This window comes from Macaca nemestrina, chromosome 20 (assembly GCF_043159975.1).
Source record: "Macaca nemestrina isolate mMacNem1 chromosome 20, mMacNem.hap1, whole genome shotgun sequence".
Lineage (NCBI taxonomy): Eukaryota > Metazoa > Chordata > Mammalia > Primates > Cercopithecidae > Macaca > Macaca nemestrina.
Genome location: NC_092144.1, coordinates 48,610,058 through 48,633,936, shown reverse-complemented (window position 1 = coordinate 48,633,936; position 23,879 = coordinate 48,610,058). Strand labels below are relative to the sequence as shown.

The 23,879-nt window shown below is 55.5% G+C and overlaps 1 protein-coding gene and 1 non-coding gene across 14 annotated transcripts; one reads left to right on the top strand and one right to left on the bottom strand.

Moving 5' to 3' along the window:
- Positions 1 to 4,991: 4,991 nt before the first annotated feature.
- LOC105495630 (pleckstrin homology and RhoGEF domain containing G2) lies at positions 4,992 to 20,659 on the bottom strand. 13 transcript variants are annotated; one of them, XM_071086757.1, is made up of 19 exons: positions 20,285 to 20,659; positions 18,919 to 19,049; positions 17,854 to 18,125; positions 17,675 to 17,775; positions 16,804 to 16,870; positions 16,621 to 16,667; positions 16,223 to 16,373; positions 14,501 to 14,638; positions 14,087 to 14,287; positions 13,368 to 13,460; positions 13,191 to 13,277; positions 11,434 to 11,467; positions 11,242 to 11,343; positions 11,097 to 11,144; positions 10,980 to 11,018; positions 10,795 to 10,811; positions 8,227 to 8,400; positions 6,855 to 7,779; positions 4,992 to 6,775 (listed from the first exon to the last, which is right to left on the bottom strand). In XM_071086757.1, the coding sequence occupies exons 2-19, from the start codon at positions 19,025 to 19,027 to the stop codon at positions 5,211 to 5,213; spliced, it is 4,170 nt and encodes a 1,389-aa protein (XP_070942858.1). In that variant the 5' UTR covers positions 19,028 to 19,049; positions 20,285 to 20,659; the 3' UTR covers positions 4,992 to 5,210. The 13 variants fall into 13 exon arrangements, with proteins under 13 accessions (XP_070942858.1, XP_070942860.1, XP_070942861.1 ...); XM_071086759.1 differs by lacking the exon at positions 20,285 to 20,659 and adding an exon at positions 19,702 to 20,275; XM_071086760.1 differs by lacking the exon at positions 20,285 to 20,659 and adding an exon at positions 19,508 to 19,585.
- A 191-nt stretch (positions 20,660 to 20,850) lies between these two features.
- Positions 20,851 to 20,943, top strand: TRNAI-UAU (transfer RNA isoleucine (anticodon UAU)). The gene is given in 2 exon segments: positions 20,851 to 20,888; positions 20,908 to 20,943. It is a non-coding gene; the product is annotated as a tRNA-Ile (tRNA).
- Positions 20,944 to 23,879: the final 2,936 nt, after the last annotated feature.

The following is a 23,879-nucleotide window of genomic DNA, read 5'->3' as shown; positions in this document are numbered from 1 at the left end:
TTCTGCCTCAGCCTCCCGAGTAGCTGGGACTACAGGCGCCCGCAGCCTCGCCCAGCTAGTTTTTTTGGTAATTTTTAGTAGAGACGGGGTTTCACTGTGTTATCCAGGATGGTCTCAATCTCCTGACCTCGTGATCCGCCCGTCTCGGCCTCCCAAAGTGCTGGGATTACAGTGTGGTGAGTTATTTTCGGGTGCCTATCACCTCAACTTGTTCATTCGCTTCCCTTGAACACCTGTGGCGGGCCATGTGCTCATCATGGGCCACTGAGGGACCACAGCCCTCTTCCCCCTCCCAAGGAGTCACAGATGACGCAAGGGTTGCTGCCGGTGCTGGAAGAGGAGTTGGGCTTCAAAGCACAGTGCATCCTCAGCGTCTTGGATAGGTGCTCGGAAATGGACTTAAGCAAAACAAAGCAGATCCTGTAATAACAGTCCTTTAAACAAATTGGTTTCCTTATACGTCCTTTCGCTTAAGGTCACAGTTTCCAAGAATCTATTGATGACGTTAAGTGAGAGCTTAGCTGAGTGGCTAATGACTCATAGGAAGCTAGTGAACTTCATTGTTTGGGGAGCGCAGCAATCTCTACTTCCTAGTTCCAGCCTCTGCAGGCAATAGGGAGGTCCCGCACTTAAATGCTCAGGGGGAACGTTTAACAACTCGAGATTTTTTGTCCTGTTGCTCATTTTCTATGTACCTGCCCTAGTCGATACAGTAGCCAGTGCTCAGAAGCTATGTATGGCTACTAAGGGGGGGCTGCACAAATTAGAACATTTCCATCATCCAGGAAGGTTGTATGGGACAGCACTGACACAGGATACGTAAAAGGAGTGGGGGGCTGGGCCCGGTCGCTCACGTCTGTAATTCCAGCACTTTGGGAGGCCAAGGCAGGTGGATTACCTGAGGTCAGGAGTTCGAGATCAGCCTTGCCAACATGGCGAAACCTGGTCTCTACTAAAAATTACAAAGAAAAAAAAGCCGGGCGTGGTGGCGGGTGCCTGTAGTCCCAGCTACTCTGGAGGCTGAGGCAGGAGAATCGCTTGAATCCAGGAGGTAGATGTTGCAGTGAGCCGACATTGCGCCACTGCAGTCCAGCTCTGGGTGACAGAGTAAGACTCCTCCTCAAAAAAAAGAAAAAGAAAGAAAGGAAAGGAAAGGAGTGGGGTTCATGGAGCATCGGGTTGTTGGAGGTGTCCACATCCCTGAGAGATTGGTGATACAGGATGAGAAAGCTACCCTAGGGGCAAAATGTTTTGCAGCTCGCCAAGTTTTGCATTGCAGCCAGAGTTAACTCGGGTTAACTAGGTTTAGCTGGCATTGACCTAAATGTCCCGGAGAGGACAGCGGGCACCATTCTTATCCTTTCGGAGCCTGATTTAGCTGTAGCTCTGATGCGGACTGGCCTCGGAACCAAGGTAGGCCAGCAGGAAAGGTATTCCTGAGGAGGTGATGGAGCTGGGGCCGAGAAGCAGCAGTAGGAGTTGGGCGGGAGGGAGGAATGGAATTCACAGACACCAGGAGGAGGGGCGGAGGCAAGCCTGGCACCCATGGTTTTCCCGGGGGGTCCAGAGACCCCCTTATTGAGGCTCCTGGCTCTTTCCCAGAGGCACAGCTGGGACACATCTGGACTGGAAAGGGGCTTGCCTCTCCTTCCCAGCTCCAGGCCTTGGAGTAGACAGGCCCCTTCTCCCTCCCTGCCTCCTCGAATACCGGGAATTCCGACGCCGCTGGAAGCCCAAGCCAGGCTGAGAACTTCCTTCAGCCGGGAATGTGCAGCTGGGGCGGAGGAGGGGAGCATCGGCTGCTGCGGTCCTGACCTTGGGGAGGCTGCAGTGGAGTGGATCATTCCAGGCTAAGGAGTTCACCTCTGTCGCCCCAGGGCCCCCAGGACACAGCCCCGGCCCTGGTGTACAGTAGCCAGTCAATAAACAGTAAGTGAGCAGAAGCCAGCAGCTAATATTTATTGAGCCAGGCCCTGTGCTGGCAACTGTACTCAGCTAATTATCAGAATCCCCTGAGGCGTGCACAGCACCAGGCCACAAGCCTCATGCTGGCAAGGCAGTGTTCTCTCTTGTATCCCCACTGGCAAGAACAGCACCTGGCACAGGACAGGCACATTTATGGATATTTTATTTGTTTGTTTTTATTTATTTTTTTTGAGACGGAGTCTTGCTCTGTCGCCCAGGCTGGAGTGCAGTGGCCGGATCTCAGCTCACTGCAAGCTCCGCCTCCCGGGTTTACGCCATTCTCCTGCCTCAGCCTCCCGAGTAGCTGGGACTACAGGCGCTCGCCACCTCGCCCGGCTAGTTTTTTGTATTTTTTTTTTAGTAGAGACGGGGTTTCACCGTGTTAGCCAGGATGGTCTCGATCTCCTGACCTCGTGATCCGCCCGTCTCGGCCTCCCAAAGTGCTGGGATTACAGGCTTGAGCCACCGCGCCCGGCCTGTTTTATTTTTTTGAGACAGAGTTTTGCTTGTCTCCCAGGCTGGAGTCTAGTGGCGCAATCTCAGTTCACTGCAACCTCCACCTCCCAGGTTCAAGTGATTCTCCTGCCTCAGCCTCATGAGTAGCTGGGATTACAGGCGCCTACCACACCTGGCTTTTTGTATTTTTAGTAGAGACGGGATTTCACTATGTTGGCCAGGCTGGTGTGGTCTCAAACTCCTCACCTCAAGTGATCCACCTGCCTCGGCCTCACAAACTGTTGGGATTACAGGCATAAGCCACCGCACCTGGCCAGGACAAGGAAATTTAATGGTAGACTTGAGCAAAGCTGTGTGGATTCAAGTTTCAGTGCTGCACCTTCCTAGCTGTGTGACTAGGCAAATCCCTTAGCCTCTCTGTGCCTGCCTCAATTTCCTCACTGAGGCAGGCACAGACTGAGGATTAAAAAATATGCTTACTTGCATATTAGGGATGTTATGAGGACAGTGAACGAGCTTATATAAAGTGGCTGTAATGCTCATAGTATGTGCTTAGTATCCAGTAAATTGCAGCTTATTTGCTGTTAACTGATTGCTGAAAATTCAGATTCCTGGGCAGAGTGTGGTGGCTCATGCCTGTAATCCCAGCACTTTGGGAGGCCAAGGCAGGCGGATCATCTGAGGTCGAGTTCAAGACCACTATGTTCCAAGACCACTATGGCCTGGCCAATATGGCGAAACCCCGTCTCTACTACAAAATACAAAAATTAGCTGGGCGTAGTGGTGGCCGCCTGTAATCCCAGCTACTTGGGAAGCTGAGGTGGGAGAATCACTTGAACCCGGGAGTCAGAGGTTGCAGTGAGCTGAGATCATGCTATTGCACTCCAACCTGGGCAACAAGAGGGAAACTCTGTTTTAAAAAAAAAAAAAAAAATCAGATTCCCAGCCAGGCATGATAGCTCATGCCTGTAATGCCAGCACTTTGGGAGGCCAAGGTGGGCGGATCACTTGAGGTCAGGAGTTTGAGACCAGCCTGGGCCAACATGGCGAAACCCTGTCTTTACTAAAATTACAAAAATTATCTGAGCATGGTGGTGCATGCCTGTAATCGGGAAGCCGAGGCATGAGAATTGCTTGAACCCAGCAGGTGGAGGTTGCAATGAGCCAAGATTGCGCTATTGCACTCAAGCCCGGGTGACAGAGTGAGACTCTATCTCAAAAAAAAAAAAAAAAAAAAAAAAAATCAAATTCCCAAGCTCCTCCTGCCCTGGGGGTCCTGATTCAGTCAGTCAGGACTAGATCTGTGATTTGAATGATGCTCCTAAGCAAGTCAGAGGTTCAAACATATTTGGGAAGTGGGAGGATACGCTCCCTAAATCTTTCAATGATCCCAGGAGGGAAGTACCGTTGTGTTCATTTTGTAGATGAGAAAACCGGCTCAGAGGCAGGACCCACACCAAATCAGTAAAGATGGGACTTGAATTCATAGCCAGGACACCAGGGTACGTTAGAGAATCCCAGGGGAGCTTACATAAATAATGTGCTAAAGCACAAGATGCTAAGTATTTGATGAAAGCAGCTAATATCAGCACCAAAGACACTGCTTAAATTGTGCCTCTCCCTGGGCATACCACTGCTGGAACAAGGGGGCAGACAGAACCTAACATAAAAGCCTTTTGTCTCCACGACCTGAATTATTTTGCTGGGGGAGGGAGCATGTGGATGAATTGTGGAGGCTGCCAACTGGGGGGAGGAGTGAAGGGATCTGAGGTATGTGAGTGGGCACAAGAACCGGGATATTCATGAGGAACTGGTGGTGAGGATGCCAAGGGAAATCAAGACAGATGTGGGACAGACTTATTCCAGAACCCCAAAATTGATCTCCCCTGTATCAGCATGGAATTGTCTCTGAAGTGTCATAGTACTAAGACCCAGAAGAGTCTAGTGATGGAGGGATGGGTATGTCGATGGACTGGGAGATGGCTGGGTGAATATGTATGGATGGCAAAATGAGTGGGTGAATGGATACAGATGGAAATATGGAGGGAGAGATGGATGGATGGAGTGCTGGCTGGGGAAGATGGGTAAGTGGGATGGTGGATAAATGGATGGAGGGATGGAATGCCAGATGGGGGTAGAATGATAAAGGGATGGGTGGGTGAAGAGGGCAGACAGTTGGATAAGCAAGGTAGATAGGTGAGATGAGGGACTGGAAGATGGGTAGATGGAGAGGGAACGTAAGATGGAGCAACAGCTGGATGGACAGGTGGAGATGGCAGGGTGGGTGAGATGAACGGATGGTGGGAGACGTTAACTGTATAAATTGCCAAGGGAATGGATTTCTAGGGTCTACTTGAAGCAGAGCTTAACTTGGCTTTCCTGAATGGGCGTCAAGCAGTTCACACACCTGCTGAAATCACACTCCAAATTATAGTGGATCCATTTTCCAATAATTCTCAAAGGAGTCTGATATTCCCCAAGTGTTCAGAACCACTGATTTGTTCTGTGTTAGACCTTCCCATTCATTGTCGTCATCCCCCACAGCCTCCAGAATGGGAGAATACACATCATCGCATGAAACAATCAGTATTAACAAAACATTGATGACATTCCCTTCCCCATCCCTGTGGATCAAGGCAAGAAGGGCCATTCACCGACGCAGAAACCAGGAGCTGGAAAGCCGCAGCAGTTTTGAGGCCTGCGTTCAGTGTCTGGACTTCCGGGTCAAGTTCTGAGGGTCTGTGGCATCTGGCTGAAGTCCTTGCTTTGGGGAAGTCTCATGTCCTGGCTCACATATGGAAGCGGGCATCAGGAGCCCCCTGGGCCCTGCGAAGGCCCATAGATTCCTGTGTGGAGGCCAAGAGAGCAGGGTGGTTCAACCGGACCTGGGCCTTGGCTGGCCGCAGCCGCCCACCCCCACCCACGTGGATATTAACCGTCGTGGCATAGCTGAGCCGCCTGGCTGGGGGAGGTGGTGGCTGGGGCTGGGGGGGCGGTGAAGATGCCCGTGACGTGGGAGCAGAGGAGGACCAGGAGCCCCGGGAGGCTGCGGGGGCCCCTCCCCCAGGCCCCTGCCGCCGAGCCAGGCTCTGGCTGATATATGAGGCTGCCAGGTATCTGGAGAGGGCAGCTGCATTGGGGCCCAGGAGCTGACAGCTGGAAGGTGGGGGACTATGAGGTGGGGTCAAGTCTGAAGACTCCAACCTGGCAACATGAGAGGCTAAGGAGCCTCCTGGGTTGGACAAAACCATGGTGGTCTGAAATGGGGTGGGTAAGAGGCCCGGAATGTCTAGAGAGCCTCCTCTCTCAGGTAAAGGTGTGGTAGCTGGATCATGGGCATCTGTGAGGCTCTTCTGCTCCAATAAAGGTGTGAGTTTTTGGACCTGTGTGTCTGTAAGGCTTGGCTCCTGAAGTGGAGGTGTAGCCGCTGGACCCTGGATATCTGGGAGGCTTCCCTGCTTGGGTGAAGTTGGGAGGGCTTGGACCCAGATGTCTGTGAGGCCTTGTGGCAGGGGCAAAGGTGTGGTAGCTGGAACCCGAGTGTCTGGGAGGTCCTGGGACAGAGACAGTGGGGCGTTGGCTGGGATCCGATGGTCCAGGTGGCTTCCGTGTGCAGGCAAAGGTGAGGTGCCTGGAATCTGAAGGTCTGGGAGATGACATGGCAAGGGCGGTGGGGTGTCGCCTGGGCCCTGGGGGTCCAGGCTGCTTCCATGCAAAGACAAAGGCGGGATGGGTTGACTGCAGACAGGGTCTGGGCCTGGAACATCCCTGGAACCTCCTTGCTTTGTTAGTGGGCTATTGGTTGAGCTCTCGCTGTCTAGGTGACCTTCTTGCTTGGGCACAGGAGTGGTGGCTGAAACTGTGAAATCAGAACAAATCTCCTTGGGCAAAGCTGGAGTGGTGGGAACGTGGATGTCCACACAGTGTCCCTGCTCAGGACAAAAGGCAGTGGATGGAGCTGGTATAGCCACGTGACTTCTATGCTGGGGCAAAGGAGTGGTAGCTGGAACTTGGGTTTCCGGGTGGCCTGGATCAGGGGAAGTTGTAAGAGCTGGCACCTGGAGGTGTAGGGGGCATTCCTGCTTGGGCAAAGGTGTAGCGGCTGGAGCCTGGACATGCTGGGAACCTCCTTGTTCAGGCAGAAGGATAGCAGCTGAAACGTGGATGCCTGGATGGTCTTGCTTAGGCAAATTTGAAACATGTAGACCCTGGCTATCTGGGCTGCCTCCCTGCTTCGACAAAGGTATGGCAGCTTGAACCCAGGCAGCAGGACCCAGGGGGACAGACTCCTGGGCACATGTCAGCGGGAAGGCCAACTCACACACCAGCACGTGTCCAAAGGCAGGCAGGAGCCCTGAATGCAAAAAGAGGATCAAGTCAGGACCACTACCCCAGCGGGGACCACCTCTGCCAACCACGTACCCGGACCTCACCTGGCTCCACCTGCTCCTGGGGCAGACAGGGGGACGGCTGGGGTTGGGCCAGAACCCGAGGCCGGCGGCGGGGGGCATTGGCTGATGCCCGAGTCTCCGCCCGCTGCATCTGCTGGATCCGCTCACTGTAAAGCCGGGCCAGCTCTCGCACTCGGGATGCTGTCCTTTCCGAACTCGGGGCTCCAGCCTTCCCACTCCCGCTGTCTCCACCCAGATCTGAATCCTCCAGGATCAGCAGTGGCTCTGGGAAGCCCGGCCGGGCCAGCTGCCCCTGCTCCAATGCCTGCCAGGCACTCCGGATTTCTGAGCAAGAGCGGAATGCCAGCTCATCTGGGAATCCCTGATGTTGGGTGACATCCTGGGGCTGGAAGTCTGGGAATGATACCCCTTCTTCATCCTCCTCTGGCCCTGCCTTGCCTCCTGAGGGCGACTCTCCCAGTTTCCCAGGATTGCTTCCAGAGAACAGTTCTCTCCTGGTGGCTGGAGCCTCAACTGGTTCCTGCAGAGGCCCCTGGAGCCAGGAGTCACAGGGGAGGGTGGGAGTGCTAGAAAGACTGGGGGTGTCGGGTACACTAGGCATGGCTGGAAGGCAGGGCATCTCAAAAACACCAGAAATGTCAGAGAGACTAGGAAGGAGGGGACCTTCGGGAATTTCACAGCGGCTGGGAATTTCAGGAAGGTTGGACACGTCAGGAATTTTGGTAAGGCAGGGAATGTTGGGCATTTCAGCTGCACTGGAACTTTCAAGCCCCTCCAGGACATGGAGTGGGGAAGGCCCCCGTTCATCCATCTCCAGTCCTTCCTCCTCCTCCTCCTCCTCCTCTTCAGAAGAGTCCCGGCTGGGCAGGGCTTGGAATGTGAGGGTGTCGCTGTCGCCAGGCACCTGGGAGTCTCCGGAAAACTTGGGAATGTCATGTGTGGATGGCTACAGTGGGCACAGGAGAAGAAGCCAAAGATATCAGCATGGTGGCCGGGCACGGTGGCTCATGCCTGTAATCTCAGCATTTTTGGAGGCCAAGGTGGGCGGGTCACTTGAGGTCAGGAGTTCAAGACCAGCCTGGCCAACACGGTGAAACCCTGTCTCTACTAAAAATACAGAAAAAAAAAAAAAAAAAAAATTAGCCGGGCATGGTGGCAGGCACCTGTAGTCCCAGCTACTCAGGAGGTTGAGGCAGGAGAATCGTTTGAACCTGGGAGGCAGAGCTTGCAGTGAGCCGAGATCGCGCCACTGCACTCCAGCCTGGGCAACAGAGCAAGACTCCATCTCAAAAAAAAAAAAAAAAGGTATGCGCATGGGCTGGCCTACCTGGTCCCTGGTCTGTGTGCCCACACCCAGAGGCCCAAGGACACCATGATGGGACAGCCAGCTCACCCCTGGATCTCGAAGGCCTCGCTGATTCAGCAATTCCAGGATTTCTTCAGTGATTGAGGTCCCAGAGGGGTCCAGTGTTGGAGGTCCAGCATCCTCTAGGTCCTCAGGCGGTCCAGAGCCTGAAACTGCTGGCTGAGATTCTGAGGGGTAGAGTTCACCTTCGCTGCCAGCATGCTGTGAAGGAGGGAAAGCAATGGAAGGCAAAAGCCGAGACTCCTCCCTCACGTAGAGGACCCCAAGCCCCAATCCCCTTCATTTGTGTGTGTTTGTTTTGAGATGGAGTCTCGCTCTGTCACCCAGCCTGGAGTGCCATGGTGCCGTCTCTGCTCACTGCAACCTTCGCCTCCCAGGTTCAAGCGATTCCCCCGCCTCAGCCTCCTGAGTAGCTGGGATTACAGGCGCCTGCCACAATGTCTGGCTAGTATTTGTATTTTTAGTAGAGATGGGGTTTCACCATGTTGGCCAGGCTGGTTGCAAACTCTTGACCTCAAGTGATCCATCTGCCTCAGCCTCCCAAAGTGCTAGGATTACAGGCGTGAGCCACCATGCCCGGATTTTGCTTTTTTTTTTTTTTTTTTTTTTGAGACGGAGTCTCGCTCTGTAGCCCAGGCTGGAGTGTAGTGGCCGGATCTCAGCTCACTGCAAGCTCCGCCTCCCGGGTTCACGCCATTCTCCGGCCTCAGCCTCCCGAGTAGCTGGGACTACAGGCGCTGCCACCTCGCCCGGCTATTTTTTGTATTTCTTAGTAGAGACGGGGTTTCACTGTGTTAGCCAGGATGGTCTCGATCTCCTGACCTTGTGATCCGCCCATCTCGGCCTCCCAAAGTGCTGGGATTACAGGCTTGAGCCACCGCGCCCGGCCATGCTTTTTTTTTTCTTTTTTTTTGAGACGGAGTCTCGCTCTGTCACCCAGGCTGGAGTGCAGTGGCCGGATCTCAGCTCACTGCAAGCTCCGCCTCCCGGGTTCCCGCCATTCTCCTGCCTCAGCCTCCCGAGTAGCTGGGACTACAGGCGCCCGCCACCTCGCCCGGCTAGTTTTTTGTATTTTTTTTAGTAGAGACGGGGTTTCACCGTGTTAGCCAGGATGGTCTCGATCTCCCGACCTCGTGATCCGCCCGTCTCGGCCTCCCAAAGTGCTGGGATTACAGGCTTGAGCCACCGCGCCCGGCCTTTTTTTTTTTTTTTTAGACAGGGTCTTACTCTGTTGCCCAGGCTGAAGTGCAATGGTGCGATCATAGCTCACAGCAGCTTCGACCTCCTGGGTCCAAGCAATCCTCCCACCTCAGCCTCCTGAGTAGCTGGGACTACAGGTGTGTGCCATCATACCTGGCCAATTTTTTTTTTCTTTTGTTTTTAAGTTTTGTTTATTTATTTATTTATTTTGTTTATTTATTTATTTATTTGCTCTGTCACCCAGGCTGGACAATTTTTTAAATTTTTTTTTTTCTTTTTGAGACAGAGTCTCTCTGTTGCCCAGGCTGGAGTGCAGTGGCGAGAACTTGGCTCACTGCAAGCTCCGCCTCCCAGGTCCATGCCATTCTCCTGCCTCAGCCTCCAAGTAGCTGGGACTACAGGCACTTGCCACCACGCCCGGCTAATTTATTTTTTATTTTTTATTTTATTTTATTTTATTTATTTATTTATTTTTTGAGACGGAGTCTTGCTCTGTCACCCAGGCTGGAGTGCAGTGGCCGGATCTCAGCTCACTGCAAGCTCCGCCTCCCGGGTTTACGCCATTCTCCTGCCTCAGCCTCCCGAGTAGCTGGGACTACAGGCGCCCTCCACCTCGCCCGGCTAGTTTTTTTGTATTTTTTAGTAGAGACAAGGTTTCACCGTGTATTTTTTTTTGAGACAGAGTCTCGCTCTGTCACCCAGGCTGGAGTGCAGTGGCTCGATCTCGGCTCACTGCAACCTCTACCTCCCAGCTTCAAGCAATTCTCCTGCCTCAGCCTTCTGAGTAGCTGGGATTACAGGTGGCTGCCACCATGCCCAGCTAATTTTTGTATTTTTAGTAGAGACGGGGTTTCTCCTTGTCGGCCGGGTTGGTCTCAAATTCCTGACCTCAGGTGATCCACCAGCCTCGGCCTCCCAAAGTGCTGGGATTACAGGTGTGAGCCACTGTGGCTGGCTCAATCAAAAAAAAATTTTTTTATTTTTCTTTTAAAATTTTTATTTATTTATTGGAGACAGAGTCTCACTGTCACCCAGGCTAGAGTGCAGTAGCTCGACCTCAGCTCATTGCAACCTCTGCCTCTCAGGCTCAAGCAATCCTCCTACCTCAGCCTCCGGAGTAGCTGGGACTATGGGTATGCACCGGTGTGCCCGGCTAATTTTTTTGTACTTTTTGTAGGGATGGGTTTTGCCATGTTGCCCAGGCTGGTCTCAAACTCCTGGGCTCAAGCAATCCTCCTGCCTTGACCTCCCAAAGTACTGAGATTACAGGCATGAGCTATTCTGTCTGGCTCCAATCCCCTTCCCATTCAGACCCAGGATTTTGGAACTCAAGCTCCCTTCTCTATCAGACCCAGAAGTCAAGGTGCCCAGACCCTATCTCGAGATATCTCTTACCTTGAATCCATGCTTAGCTGAGGATGGAGAGATGAGAGAGAGAAAAACATTAGTGAGATGTAAGGGAAAAAGAGTGATCCCCCATAACTGATGAGCTGAAGCGACCACCCCTCCCCAACCCACCACAGACATCCCGCCAGGAGACAGACAGGGATGGACCAGGCTAAGCCAGGGCAGTCACTGACCGTTCTGTGGGAACATGACATAAGTGTCCTTCACCGGCTCTGCGGGGAGGACACAGTGATGTCAGGAGCCCAGCTCCCACCCCGATGCCTGGATCACCCTTAGGGGTGAGCGCTCACCAGACTGCCTGCGGCCTCGGCGAATCACAGAGGGCCCAGGAGATGGAGCTGTGGGAGGGAGGGCCAGAGCCCTGCATGAGCCCAGCTCCCGGGTCCTAGGGAAGTGAGGGCTGAGGGCCGGGACTCAGGGATCCACCGCCTTTACCTGTGTTCCTTCGCCCAGGGGTAAAACTTCTAGCATCTCGAGGTCGAGGAGACCCAAGTGGGGGTGTTAGGGGCTCTGGGACAGGCTTACTTTTGGGGGCACCTGTGGGGAGAGTTTTGGGGCTAAGAGCCAACTTTTCTTGGAAGTAATTCCTCTACTTCCACACCCTCCCAGCCCAAGGCCCCAACTCACAATGCAGGCTGTTTTCAAGGAGAACTTGCTTTGCCTGAAAGACAGGAGGATAAGGGCTGAGGTGGGTCGATTTTGGAGTACCACAGGGAGGATGCTTTAAGTGCTGTTCTTTTTTTTTTTTTTTTTTTTTTTAATGATCTTGCTCTATCCACCAGGTTGGAGTACAGTGGTGCAATCATAGCTCACTCCAGCCTCTACTTCCTGGGATCAAGCGATCCTCCCTCCTCACCCTCTTGAGTAGCTGGGATTTCAGATGTGCACCACAGCCCGCTAAGGTTGGAGTGCAAAGGTGTGATCTCGGCTCACTGCAACCTCTGCCTCCCGATTTGAGCGATTCTCCTGCCTCAGCCTCTTGAGTTGCTGGGAGTACAGGTGCCTGCTACCATGCCCGGTAATTTTTGTGTTTTTAGTAGAGACGGGGTTTCAACATGTTGGCCAAGTTGGTTTCGAACTCCTAACCTCAGGTGATCCGCCTGCCTTGGCCTCCCGAAGTGCTAGGATTACAGGCGTGAGCCACCACGCCCAGCCCAGCTATTTAATTTTTTTTTTTTTTTTTTTTTTTTTGAGACGGAGTCTCACGCTATTGCCCAGGCTGGAGTGCAGTGGCGCGATCTCGGCTCACTGCAAGCTCCGCCTCCTGGGTTCACGCCATTCTCCTGCCTCAGCCTCCTGCTATTTAATTTTAATTTTAATTTTTTTTTTTTTGAGACGGAGTTTTGCTCTTATTGCCCAGGCTGGAGTGCAATGGCGTGATCTCGGCTCACCGCAACTTCCGCCTCCCGGGTTCAAGCGATTCTCCTGCCTTAGCCTCCCAAGTAGCTGGGATTACAGGCATGCACCACCATGCCTGGCTGATTTTGTATTTTTTTCTTTTGAGACGGAGTCTCACTCTGTCGCCCAGTCTGGAGTGCAGTGGCGCGATCTCGGCTCACTGCAACCTCCGCCTCCTGGATTCACACCATTCTCCTGCCTCCCAAGTAGCTGGGACTATAGGCGCCCAGCACCACGCCTGGCTAATTTTTTGTATTTCTGGTAGAGACGGGGTTTTACCGTGTTAGGCAGGATGGTCTCAATCTCCTGACCTCGTGATACACCCGCCTCGGCCTCCCAAAGTGCTGGGATTACAGGCGTGAGACACCGTGCCTGGCCCCATTTTGTATTTTTTTTAGTAGAGACGGGGTTTCTCCATGTTGGTAAGGCTGGTCTCGAACTCCCGACCTCAGGTGATCCGCCCGCCTTGGCCTCCCAAAATGCTGGGATTACAGGCGTGAGCCACCGTGCCCGGCCAGCCCCAGCTAATTAAAAAATGTTTTTTAGAGACAGGGTCTCACTATGTTGCCCAAGCTGGTATCGAGCTCCTGGGCTCAGGTCATCCTCCCACATCACCCCCTTGAAGTGCTGGGATTATAAGGCATGAGCTGCCACAACCAGCTGATGGGTGCTTCTATTGGTCAAGCCCATGACGACGTGGCTGGTGACCATTAATCGTCACCACAACCCTAGGATGAAGGTGCTATCATTCCTCTAGGTGAGGAAGTTAAGACTCAGAGAGGTTAAGTTACTTGCCCGAGATCACAAAGCAGGGACATGGTAGAGCTAAGATTCAAACCCCAGTAGCGGAATTCTGCACTTTTAGCAATCACATTGTAAGAGACTGCTCCGGCATCGGGCAGGGGCGTCTCCTAGTACGCTGAGGTACTATTGAGGGACGGTGTCTCCAGCACTCAGAGGGCCCCTGGCTGTGGCGGGAGCTGTACCTTGGCAGGGATGGAGGCGGGGTGGTTCTCAAAGAAGAGGCGCTGGAGACAGTGAATCCACAGCCTCTTCTCTTCTTGGTTCTTGGCCTGGGAGTGGGTTGCAGTAGAGTCAGGGGGCCAGGTGTGAGGTCTCGAGGTTGGGGGATCCCTGCCAGTCTGACCCCACTACATGCTCACCTGCAGCAGGTGTCTGTGCTTGGGAATGGTCAGATCAGACACCTTGAACCCTAGAGGGTCTCGGGGACTCTCGCTCACGCTCAGGTTGCAGCACTGGAAGGAAAGAGAGGGGCAGCAAGCTCAGAGTCCTTGGGCTCCGTGATGCCCCTTGTACGGAGACAGCCTTGGAGGTGTATCTGGGTCCTACTCCCTAGGAAGATGTACCCCATAAGGCTGTATGGTTTCCTCTCCCTTTTTTTTTTTTTTGAGATGGAGTCTCGCTCTGTCACCCAGGCTGGAGTGCAGTGGCGCAATCCTGGTTCCTTGCAACCTCCGCCTCCTGGGTTCAAGTAATTCTCCTGCCTCAGCCTCCCCAGTAGCTGGGATTACAGGCACTCGCCACCACACCCAGCTAATTTTTGTATTTTTAGTAGATACGGGGTTTCCCCCTGTTAGCTAGGCTGGCCTCGAACTCCTGACTTCAAGTGATCTGCCGGTCTCGACCTCCCAAAGTGCTGGGATTACAGGAATGAGCCACCACGCCCAGCCTTCTTCCTTTTTCTCTTAATTGGGGCAGCTCTTATTCTATACACTAGAAAGAAACCTTCCCTTGACCTCCATTCTCTAACTCAAGAAAATGTGGCAGGGTCCCCTGGCCCACACTGTTGGGCACACAGATACAAGTATTTGGGGTATACTTTGTAGGTAGTATTCTAGCCCCACCCCATCCCCAAACTCACGAAGATGTGGCCTTTGTAGGTGTACTCCAGCCCCCTGCGCTTGGCCACCAGGAGCATCCGAGAGAACAGGAAGAGCAGCCGCTCACCCCCTCGTAACCGGGGGCCGCCCCCTCCACCTCCTCGGAACGCGCCCTCCAGCACCAGCTCCCCAAAAGCACTGAGCTCCGGGCCAGTCCAGCCACCCAGCCGCCGCTGCACTTCCTGCTGGGACACCGCCAGGTGCGCCGGGCACAGAGACAAGCAGAGGTAGGTAGCACACACATACACACCAAAACAGGGAGGTTAGCAACGGGGCCGTGCTGTCCCAGCAAACCCTCCAAGGCAACCTCTGAGGCACTGATATCCCCCCACCCGCCCCCAAAGCCCCCTCGCTCACTCCCTCATCCAGCAAGCCCCAGCCCACCCTGGGGCCACCTGGAGGCGCGCTGCATGCTCCTGCTTGCGCTTCATGTCGTTGATGTACCAGGCAACCGCTGTCATGGACACAATAGCTTCCTCCACCATCTCGCGGCCCCCAGCGCCTGGGCCCTCCGCCCAGTGCTTCCCTAGTTCCTGTCAGGCAGCCACCAGGCACACAGGGATGGGGAGAAAAACAGAGAAGGCAAAAGAGAATGAGAGCAGGCCGGGCGCGGTGGCTCAAGCCTGTAATCCCAGCACTTTGGGAGGCCGAGGCGGGTGGATCACGAGGTCAGGAGATCGAGACTATCCTGGCTAACATGGTGAAACCCCGTCTCTACTAAAAATACAAAAAACTAGCCGGGCGTGGTGGCGGGCGCCTGTAGTCTCAGCTACTTGGGAGGTTGAGGCGGGAGAATGGCGTGAACCCGGGAGGCGGAGCTTGCAGTGAGCCGAGATCACGCCACTGCACTCCAACCTGGGAGACACAGCGAGACTCTGTCTCAAAAAAAAAAAAAAAAAAAAAAAAAAAAAAAAAGAGAATGAGAGCAACAGGAGATGGAGAAATATAAAGATGGGGCAGAAGCCAGGCGCAGTGACTCACATCTGTAATCCCAGCATTTTGGGAGGCCGAGGTGGGCAAATCACCTGAGGCCAGGAGTTCAAGACTAACCTGGCCAACATAGTGAAACCCCGTCCCTATTAAAAATACAAAAATTAGCCGAGCATGGTGGTGTGCGCCTGTAATCCTAGCTACTCAGGAGGCTGAGCCAGGAGAATCACTTGAACCCAGGAGATGGAGGTTGCAGTGAGCCAAGAACGCACCACTGCACTCCAGCCTGGTCGACAAGAGCGAAACTCTATCTCAAAGGGAAAAAAAAGGTAGGACTGGGCGCTGTGGCTCACGCCTGTAATCCCAGCACTTTGGGAGGCCGAGGCAGGTGGATCATCTGAGGTTAGGAGTTCGAGACCAGCCTGGCCAACGTAGTGAAACCCTGTCTCTACTAAAAATACAAAAAAAAAAAAGAAAATAAAATTAGTCAGGCATGGTGGCACATGCCTGCAATCCCAGTTACTCGGGAGGCTGAGGCAGGAGAATCGCTTGAACCCAGGAGGCAGAGGTTGCAGTCGCGCCACTGCACTCCAGCCTGGGCAACAAGAGCGAAACTCCGTCTCAAAAAAAAAAAAAAAAAAAAGGTAGGGGCAGAGATGGAGGAAGACAAACAGGCAGAGACAGGAAGTGGAATGAGCTGGTGCCAGGCGTCACTGCCAGCAAGACCCTACACCAAACGCTGGCCGAGTTTCTTTCTTTCTTTTCTTTTTTGAGACAGGGTCTTGCTCCATCACCCAGGCTGGAGTGCAGTGGCACAGTCACATCTCACCACAGCCTCGAACTCCTGGGCTCAAATAATCCTCCCACCTCAGCCTCCAAGTAGCTGGGACTGCAGTTGTAAGCCACTGTGCCCGGCTAATTTTAAAAAATTTTTTATAGAGGTGAGGTTTTGCTGTGTTGCCCAGCCTGGTCTTGAAATTCTGGGCTCAAGTGATCTTCTCACCTCGGCCTCCCAAAATGCTGGGATTATAGGTGTGAGCCACGGCACCCGGCCCACTGGCTCAGTTTCTAGGGACTGGATCCCTCCCCAGGTGGCACAGCCTGTTGTCCACCCTCCAGATGCATCAACAGTGGTCAAGGGACAGGACCTCGCCCTCCCCCGCCTGGCTCCAGGGGCCCTAGCTGACCTGCAGCAGCAGATGGTACTTGAGGATGCGCTGGACAGGTTTCAGCAGGAAGCTCTGCAGGGGCAGTGAGTGGCGAAGCTGGGCTTGGCGCTCCTGCAGCCACAGCGCTGCTGGTGGAGACAACGACAGCTCCCGGAGCAGGGCCAGGGAGCTGGGGGCACAGCACAGGTCAGTGGGGGATAGTCAGTTCCAGTGGGTGGGGACAAGAGGGGTTAGGGAGGGGCCAGGGTTTGGGAAGGGTCAGGGTCTGACAGGGGGTGGGGCAGTGAGGGAGAGGTTCAGTTACTGTCACAGCCTGGCAGGGGTCGGTGCTGGATGGGTCGGGGGTAGAGGGAGGGTGACTGGCACATCGGCTTGTGGGCACGGCCTGAGGCCCGGCAGGGGCTCCTGCCCCTCACCTCGGGTAGTTCATGCAGTACAATGTGTAGATGTCAAAATCCTCGCTCTGCGGGTGACATGGGAGTCAGGGAGACCCCGGGTCCTGGCTTCCCACGACCCCCCTTCCATCCTAGCCCAAGCCTGCTCTCCCCCCTCTACAAAGGCCCCATCTAGGACCGAGATCCCCCCAACCCTCCACTCACCCTCTGCACGAAGCACTCGGCAATGCCCCCGGCGCTGCTGCTGTTCTCCAAGTCCTCCAGGAGCTCGCTACGGGGGAGAGGGGAGGGTGAGGAACCGCCTGCCTCCATGAACCCCTCCATGGGAGGCCTCCGGGAGGCTGAGGCCCCAGTGGTCTGCTGGGGCTCGGGGCTTGCTGACTGCCAGCATCTCCTAAGGGGATGTCACGTCCGGAGGAAGGGTCCTCTGAGGGCTACACGGGACATGGTAACCTGCTTAGACTTTGTCCCTGGACAGCTTCTCATTCCTCAGCTTGAACTTGTGTCACTGTTGGCATGAGCCTAGGGGTGTCATGTCATGACCTAAAGAGCTAGGATGATCTTAAGATCCTGCTGTAATCCGGAGACCTCGTCAAGGCACTTTTCCGTGTCACGATCCTTGGACCCCAGCATCCTCCTTACCACAGCGACCAACCATCCTGGTTTGTCCGGGACTGAGCAGTTTCCTAGGACGAGGGCTTTCAGTGCTAAAACTGGAAAAGTCCCAGGCAAATCAGGCTTAAGGGGTCACACGCATGCTCACGCTGTCCCGGCCTTCAGGCCCCACGTGATTCTTGGATTCATTGTGAGCCCAGAGCTGACACAGCCCCAAGGCCTCGTCCTGATGCCGGGACCCTGTCCCGGTGTTTGGGCTTCATCCAGGTCCTCTGACTCCCATCCCCTATGCCCCTCCCTTACTCTGGGTCCTCACTCCCAGTCATGATCCCGGATCCTTGCCCAATGTCACAACCCCACATACCAGCCTGGACAGGACACTACGAAGCTCCGAAGTTTGGGTTAGGAAATAGACCCTCCAACCAATCAATGCCCCCTGCCTGTCCCCCCTGCCCCTGACCTGCTGAACTCGTAGATGTCCTCAATGTTGGCAAACAGCGTGCCCACCTGCTCCACGCTCAGCCCTAGGACCCCGCCGTCCAGCAGAGGGCTCAGGTAGTCCTGTGGGGATGACTGGGATTACAGGAGCCAAGGGGCTGGCCTGGGTACCCACTGCCCTAGCGTGTCTGCCCGGCTTACTTCCACAATGCTGCGGAGGTCTCTGACATAGGCCCGCTCTGTCTCCACGATCTCCCGGGCCACACGCTCTAGCCTTGAGGGTTTGGCTGAACCTGGGATCCCCACCGGAGAGAGATGTAGGCGGATGGGGGGCCCTGGAAGGGGCTCTGGCCTGGAGGCTGAGCAGGCTGGAGTGGGTCCCGGGGCTGGATCCCCCTCAGAGCCCACTGTGCTCAGGGATGTGGAGCTCCCAGAACCTCGGGGGGAGGTCATGGTGGGGGCTGCAGGAGCTGCTGGGGTATGGAACAGGAGGTCAGAGAAATCTCCCCATGCACCGGACTTCCACAGCCTTTCATGCATTCAGCCCACACCCTCACCCACGCCTGTCCAACAGCTTTCCCACAAGTTCTTTCCTCCTCTCCCCACTGTCCTCCCTTGGTCCAGTCCCATCCTCTCCCATTACGGTCCTCTCTGGACTTCTGGCTTCCATTTCTCTAATCCACCTTCATGAATCAGCTAGGTAGACCTTTATTAATTTGCCCATCTGACTGTGTCACTCCAGTGAGCATAACCCCTTCCTGCCCCTGGGGATAAAGTCCAAAATTCTCAGATCCACAGGGCACTGGGCAATGTGGCCGACACAGATCCCTCCAGCCAGTTCTCTTCCCACGGCCACCCCTTCTTACACTCTGCATTCACTCAACTTCTTTCAGTCACTTACATGAAGGCTTTTCTCACCTCTGGGCCTTTGCACATGCTGTTCCTTGCATGTAGAATACTCTTCCTTGTCTTTGCCCAACTCCTTCCCCCTAATCTTCCACTTCTCAGTTGAGATGTTCCCACTTCCAGGAACCTTCCCCTGACCTTCCGAGCTCGGAGGATCCACGATCACAGCCTGATCACAGCCCTGACCACTCTGCCCAGCGCTGCCCCCTCTGGCCTGTCATTGCCTGGGGATGGGCCCGCCTCCCCCACCAGACTCGGAGCTTTGTGCGAGTTGGCCTTGGGCTGTCTCCATCACCCTGCCTTGCCAGCATCGCCCAGGAATAAATGCCCCACAGGCTCCGCCCCTGCCTCTGGGCTCACCTGTCCGAGTTTCACACACGGTGCCACAGTCACACACTTCACCTCTTCGGCCACACCCGAGGCTTGGGCTAGGTTTGGAGAGGCTGAGTCCTTGGGCTCCCTCTGGCATGGCTGAGCGGCCCAGCAGAGTCCTGCAGAAAGAGCCCCTTCTTGGATATCAGGACCCCATGGGCCTCTCCGTCGCCCAAACTCACAGATGGGGGCTGAATATTAGCAACGTGGTGTAAATCCAGGGAGGGGCCCCTGGGAGTAACTAATGGGGGAGGCACAAAGTGACAGAAAGAAGGGGACAAGGAGAGAGAACCTGGGGAAAAAGATGGAAAGGCTGAGACAAAGAAGAATGAGCGGAGCGGGAGGCGCAGAAGCTGCGAGTCCCGTTTGTCTGGGGCCGGAGGCTTAGGGATCCTGGGAACGTTTGGGCTCCGGCTGGAGCGGAGGGCGAGGGGCAGGGCTGGGAAAAGCCGTGGGCGGGAGGCCGCGAGGTCCCAGGGGAGGGCGGAGGCTGGGGGACCGGATGCCAGGGTCCTGCAGACGGCTCCCTCCCCCGCCGAGAGCTGCGCGCTGGGGCGCTGGCCCCGAGCCCTCGCACCCCCTCCGGCCGGTCTCTCCGAACCCCGATCGCGGTCCCCACAGCCGCAGCCTCCCCAGCGCCTTCCCACACCCCTCCAGCCCCCAACTCCCGCCGGCGTCTCGGCTCGCCCCCCGCCGGCACGCCCCCTCATTGTTCAGCAGTGGCGCCGCCCCCTCCCCCAGTCTGCCTGGGCCCCTCGCCTCCCCCCTCACCTCCCGGGGAGCCTCAAGCCCCGGCCCGAGGCAGCCCGGCTCCTGCGCGACCCCGACGCGGTCCCCGGGGAGGTGCGGAGCCCAGACTCAGGGGCGTGAACTTCGGGCTCTCAGGCTCCAGGAATAGAATCTGGGGTCTCTCGGAGACTGGGGTCCCGCAGTCGGAATTTATCGGTGTTCTAAGTAGGGGATGCTAGGAGCCTCGACTCTGGAGCCTCAGATGGGGGCGCTGGGGACCCACATTCCTGAGTCTTCTAGGTAGGGCCGTGGGTGGGGGGTGGATTTCTGAGTTCCCCTAATTCCAGGGACAGGATTGAAACTCCCTCCAGGTAGGACCACAGGGGGGTCCCAAAGTCCTGGGTCCCCTTGAAGTGATGGACGCTGCAGCTCAAAACTGGTTGGGGCGCTTAGAAGTCCGGATCTCAAGTTCCTCCAACGCGGGGTCTTGGGATCGGAGCCCTGGAGGGAGTCTACGGTCCTGGATCCTGAGTTCTTGAAACCGGGAATATGGGGCGCTCGGCCTCCAGGGTCCCCCGGGGTGACGTCTGGGCTCCCGGCTGCTCCAGGAGGGGGCGCTGCGCACCTGGATGGCTCAAGTCCTCCAGCCTGAGCGCCGGGGCCTGGACTTCGGGGTCTCTCAGGATGCGGTGCAGAAATTCCGGACGCCCGGGTCGGAGCCTCTGGACCTGTCGGGCTCCCGGCTGGGTGACACGGGGCTCATGTGACGGCGGCGGCGCCACATCTGGGGCGGGAGAGTCCGGTCCAGCTGTGAGGCAGGGGGCGGTCGCCCGGGGTTTCCCCTCCCCCGCTGTCGCCGGGGCTTACATCCTGTTCCCGCCTGTGGGGGGGAGGGGCTGCCTTCCGGCCGGCCGGCCAGCGAAGGGTTAAGACCCTACCCCTGATTTTGAATATTCATGAGGAGGCGCGTCCTTCTGGTAGGCGACACCCCTACATTCCAAACGCCTCGCTGACTTTTCCCTTTTACAGCAAGGGCCGTGAGGCGTGAGAATCAGGAACTGGCGATGCACTGTCTCCTATTGGTCAATCCAAAGTTTTTAATTTGCATGTGTAATACAGGGCGGGGCCCTCCGGTGAGGTCACGTGGCTACGAACCACTGAAGAAGTCCCCGGCGGAGGGGTGCGGTCGGAGCTCCAGTGGCGCAATCGGTTAGCGCGCGGTACTTATATGACAGTGCGGGCGGAGCAATGCCGAGGTTGTGAGTTCGATCCTCACCTGGAGCACTTTTAATATTTTTCTCATCAGTTATTTTTTATTTTATTTTTATTTATTTATTTATTTTAGACGTAGTTTCACTCTTGTTTGCCCAGGCTGGAGTGCAATGGCACGATCACGGCTCACCGCAACTTCCGCCTCCCAGATTCAAGCGATTCTCCTGCCTCAGCCTCCCTATTAGCTAGGATTATAGGCATGTGCCACCACGCCCCGCCAATTTTGTATTTTTAGTAGAGAGGGGGTTTCTCCATGTTGGTCAGGCTGGTCTAGAACTCCTGACCTCAGGTGATCCACCAGCCTCCGCCTCCCAAAATGCTGGGATTACAGGCGTGAGCCACCGCGCCTGGCTTCTCATCAGTTTTTATAAACTTATACATCTTATAAACCAACCAAAACATCTACATCACTTAGATGAATGAACGTTTCTATCTTTTGAATTATTGGGCTCAAAAGACTCCTAGGGCTTTGGCGACGGTCCTTTGGGTGTTCTGTATTGTAGGAAGGTGCCGTTTCCGTCTCAGCCACCAGGTGGGGGTATCGTCTCTTATTAGATGCTCTGGGCATGGACTTGAGTGCAGTTTGACTTTTGTAGAGATGTGTGTCCTGGGCAAACTGTATATGACTGCCTCCTCCGTATTTCTCTCTCTTTTTAATGCCTCTTTTACAGATGAACATATTTATCTATCTTGGAGTTTTCAACCTCTGTTGAAAAGGAAAACTATGTTTCCTTTCCGTTTTTGAGTCTTGTTTTTTTAACATGTATTGAACATTCACTATGCGCCTGGCTTCCTTTAGCTGTGTGTAATACGGCAGTAAACAAGTAGTCCCTGACCCTGAGGACGTGACATTTTAGTGGGGAGGCAGATTGCTGTCAACATAAGAATTAAGTACATTTTAATGTTAGGTGGTGATGATAATGTCATGGAAAAAGTCGAGCAAGGTAGGGAGGATGGAGTAGTTGGAGGTGGCGTGTGGATTGCAACAGCAGTGGTCAGGGAGGATCTCAGAGAAGGCAACTTTTGAGCAGAGACCTGAAGGAAGGGAGTGAGCCATGGGGACACCTGGGGAGTGTTCAGGCAGAGGGAACAGCTAGTGCAAAGCTCCTATGGATGAAGCAGACCAGACTTGGCAGAGCAGCTAGGAGGCCAGTATGGCTGGAGCAGAGTGACCAAGGGGGAGGGGTAAGCGATGGGCACGACTGTGTGGGCTGTGGGGAGGACTTAGGACTTTAACTTGTATGTGATCTGACTCAGGTCTCATAACAGGCTTTGTTTGGTTGTCTCGTTGGGGAGTGGGGAAAGGAGAGACTGAAGGCACGGGCTAGAGCAGAGACTGGGACAGGGGCTGCTATGAAGATGCAAATGGGAGACGATGTTGGCTAGGACCGGGGTGGGGGTCATGGTGGGGGCAGGTGGATTGTGGATCTATTTTTCAGGTGGATCAGACAGGATCGCTGTTGGCCTGGGGTGTGGGTTTGAGAGCAAAATGTCAAGGGATACTCCTGGGTCTCTGGCTTAAGCCCTGGCAGATGGTGGGAGGTGCCATTTTCTTACATGAGGGATTCTTTGAGGAAGGGGCAGAGAATCTGATCTGGCTAAAGGAAGGACCAGGAATGTTGTTCTTTCAGTCTCCAAGGCTCTGTTTCAGCAAATGTCTCTTCACTGCTTGCTCTTGGTGTCTGCCCCTCCGCTGCCTTTGCATCTCAGGGGTTCTGACTCCCACTCGCCTGACCCTCTTCTACTTATCAGGGCCTGAGCCCTTTCCCATAAAGGAGGCAGTTTCCTGGAAGAGGAGACCAAAGGTCAGTGAGCAAGGGAGAGGGCCAAGGAGGCCTGAGAGCTGGAGGGAGGCTTGAGGAGGGTAGAAAGAAGGGAGAGGAGGGAAAGAGAAGGAGAGAGAAGAGGAGGAGGAGTAAGTCTTGGGGGAAGAGGGGAAGAGGACAATGGGGAGTGGGAGGGCAAGGAAAGGGTGGAGAGGGAAGGAAGGACGGAAAAAGAGAGAGAAGGGAGACGGGAAGGAGGAGAAAGGGGGTAAGAGACGGCAGGATGGGGAGGCTGAAAGTGGGGGGAGAGGAATAATGAGGGAGGGGACAAATTGGAGGGGGGAGAGAAGAACAGAAGGCAAAGGGCGTAGGACGGGGCAGCAGGGTGCAGAAGAGGAAGTGAAAAGGAGGAGGAAGGGTGAGGGTAGGGAAAGGAGAAAAGAGGGAAGTGGGAGGGAAGAGGAGGGAGAGCGGGGCAAGGAGAAAGAAGAGGGGTCGCGGGGGGCGAAGGCTGGGCGGCAGGGCCGAGCCGCAGGCGCTGACGCAGGGCGGCTTCCGGGCGCGGGGCCCCGGGGCTGGTCCTGACGCCGCTGGCCTTGTATGGTCTGAAGACGCTGTTCCCCCGGGGCCCCTCCTAGACGCGCGGCCCCTACCCACACGCCCTGGCCTCGCGGGGCCGACCCTGGTTGGTGTCCGAGGCCTCGGGCTTCCAAGGTTCGGAAATGCCAAGACCCAGTCATTCCCGGGCTCCAGGGTCCCGGTGGCCAGAAATCTGCCACTCCGAGCCACCAGGGGTCTAGAGTCTAAAGCGCTAGGGGACACAATCTGAGACTCCCAAATGTTGAGACCCTAAACTCTTGAGACCCTAAAACCCGCTTCCCCAACATCCAGAAGGTGTCGAAGCCCCCCCGGAACCCCTAGTCCCGAAACGGGTTCCGCTACCCCAGGCTGCCCCGCCCCGCGCCCGCCCCCGCTCGCTCTGGGCGCGCGCCCCGGCACATTCCGTCCTCCCCACCCGGCCCCTCCCGCCTCCCGCCTCCCGCCTTCCGCGGCCCCGTGGGGACGGAAACATTCAGTCCCCGCCCGCGCCCGCCCGAGAGCTAGGTCAAGGAGCCCGGCAGGACGGGAGCGCAGCGCCCCCAACGCCCGGGAACTGGCTCCCCCGGTTCCCATCTGGTGACC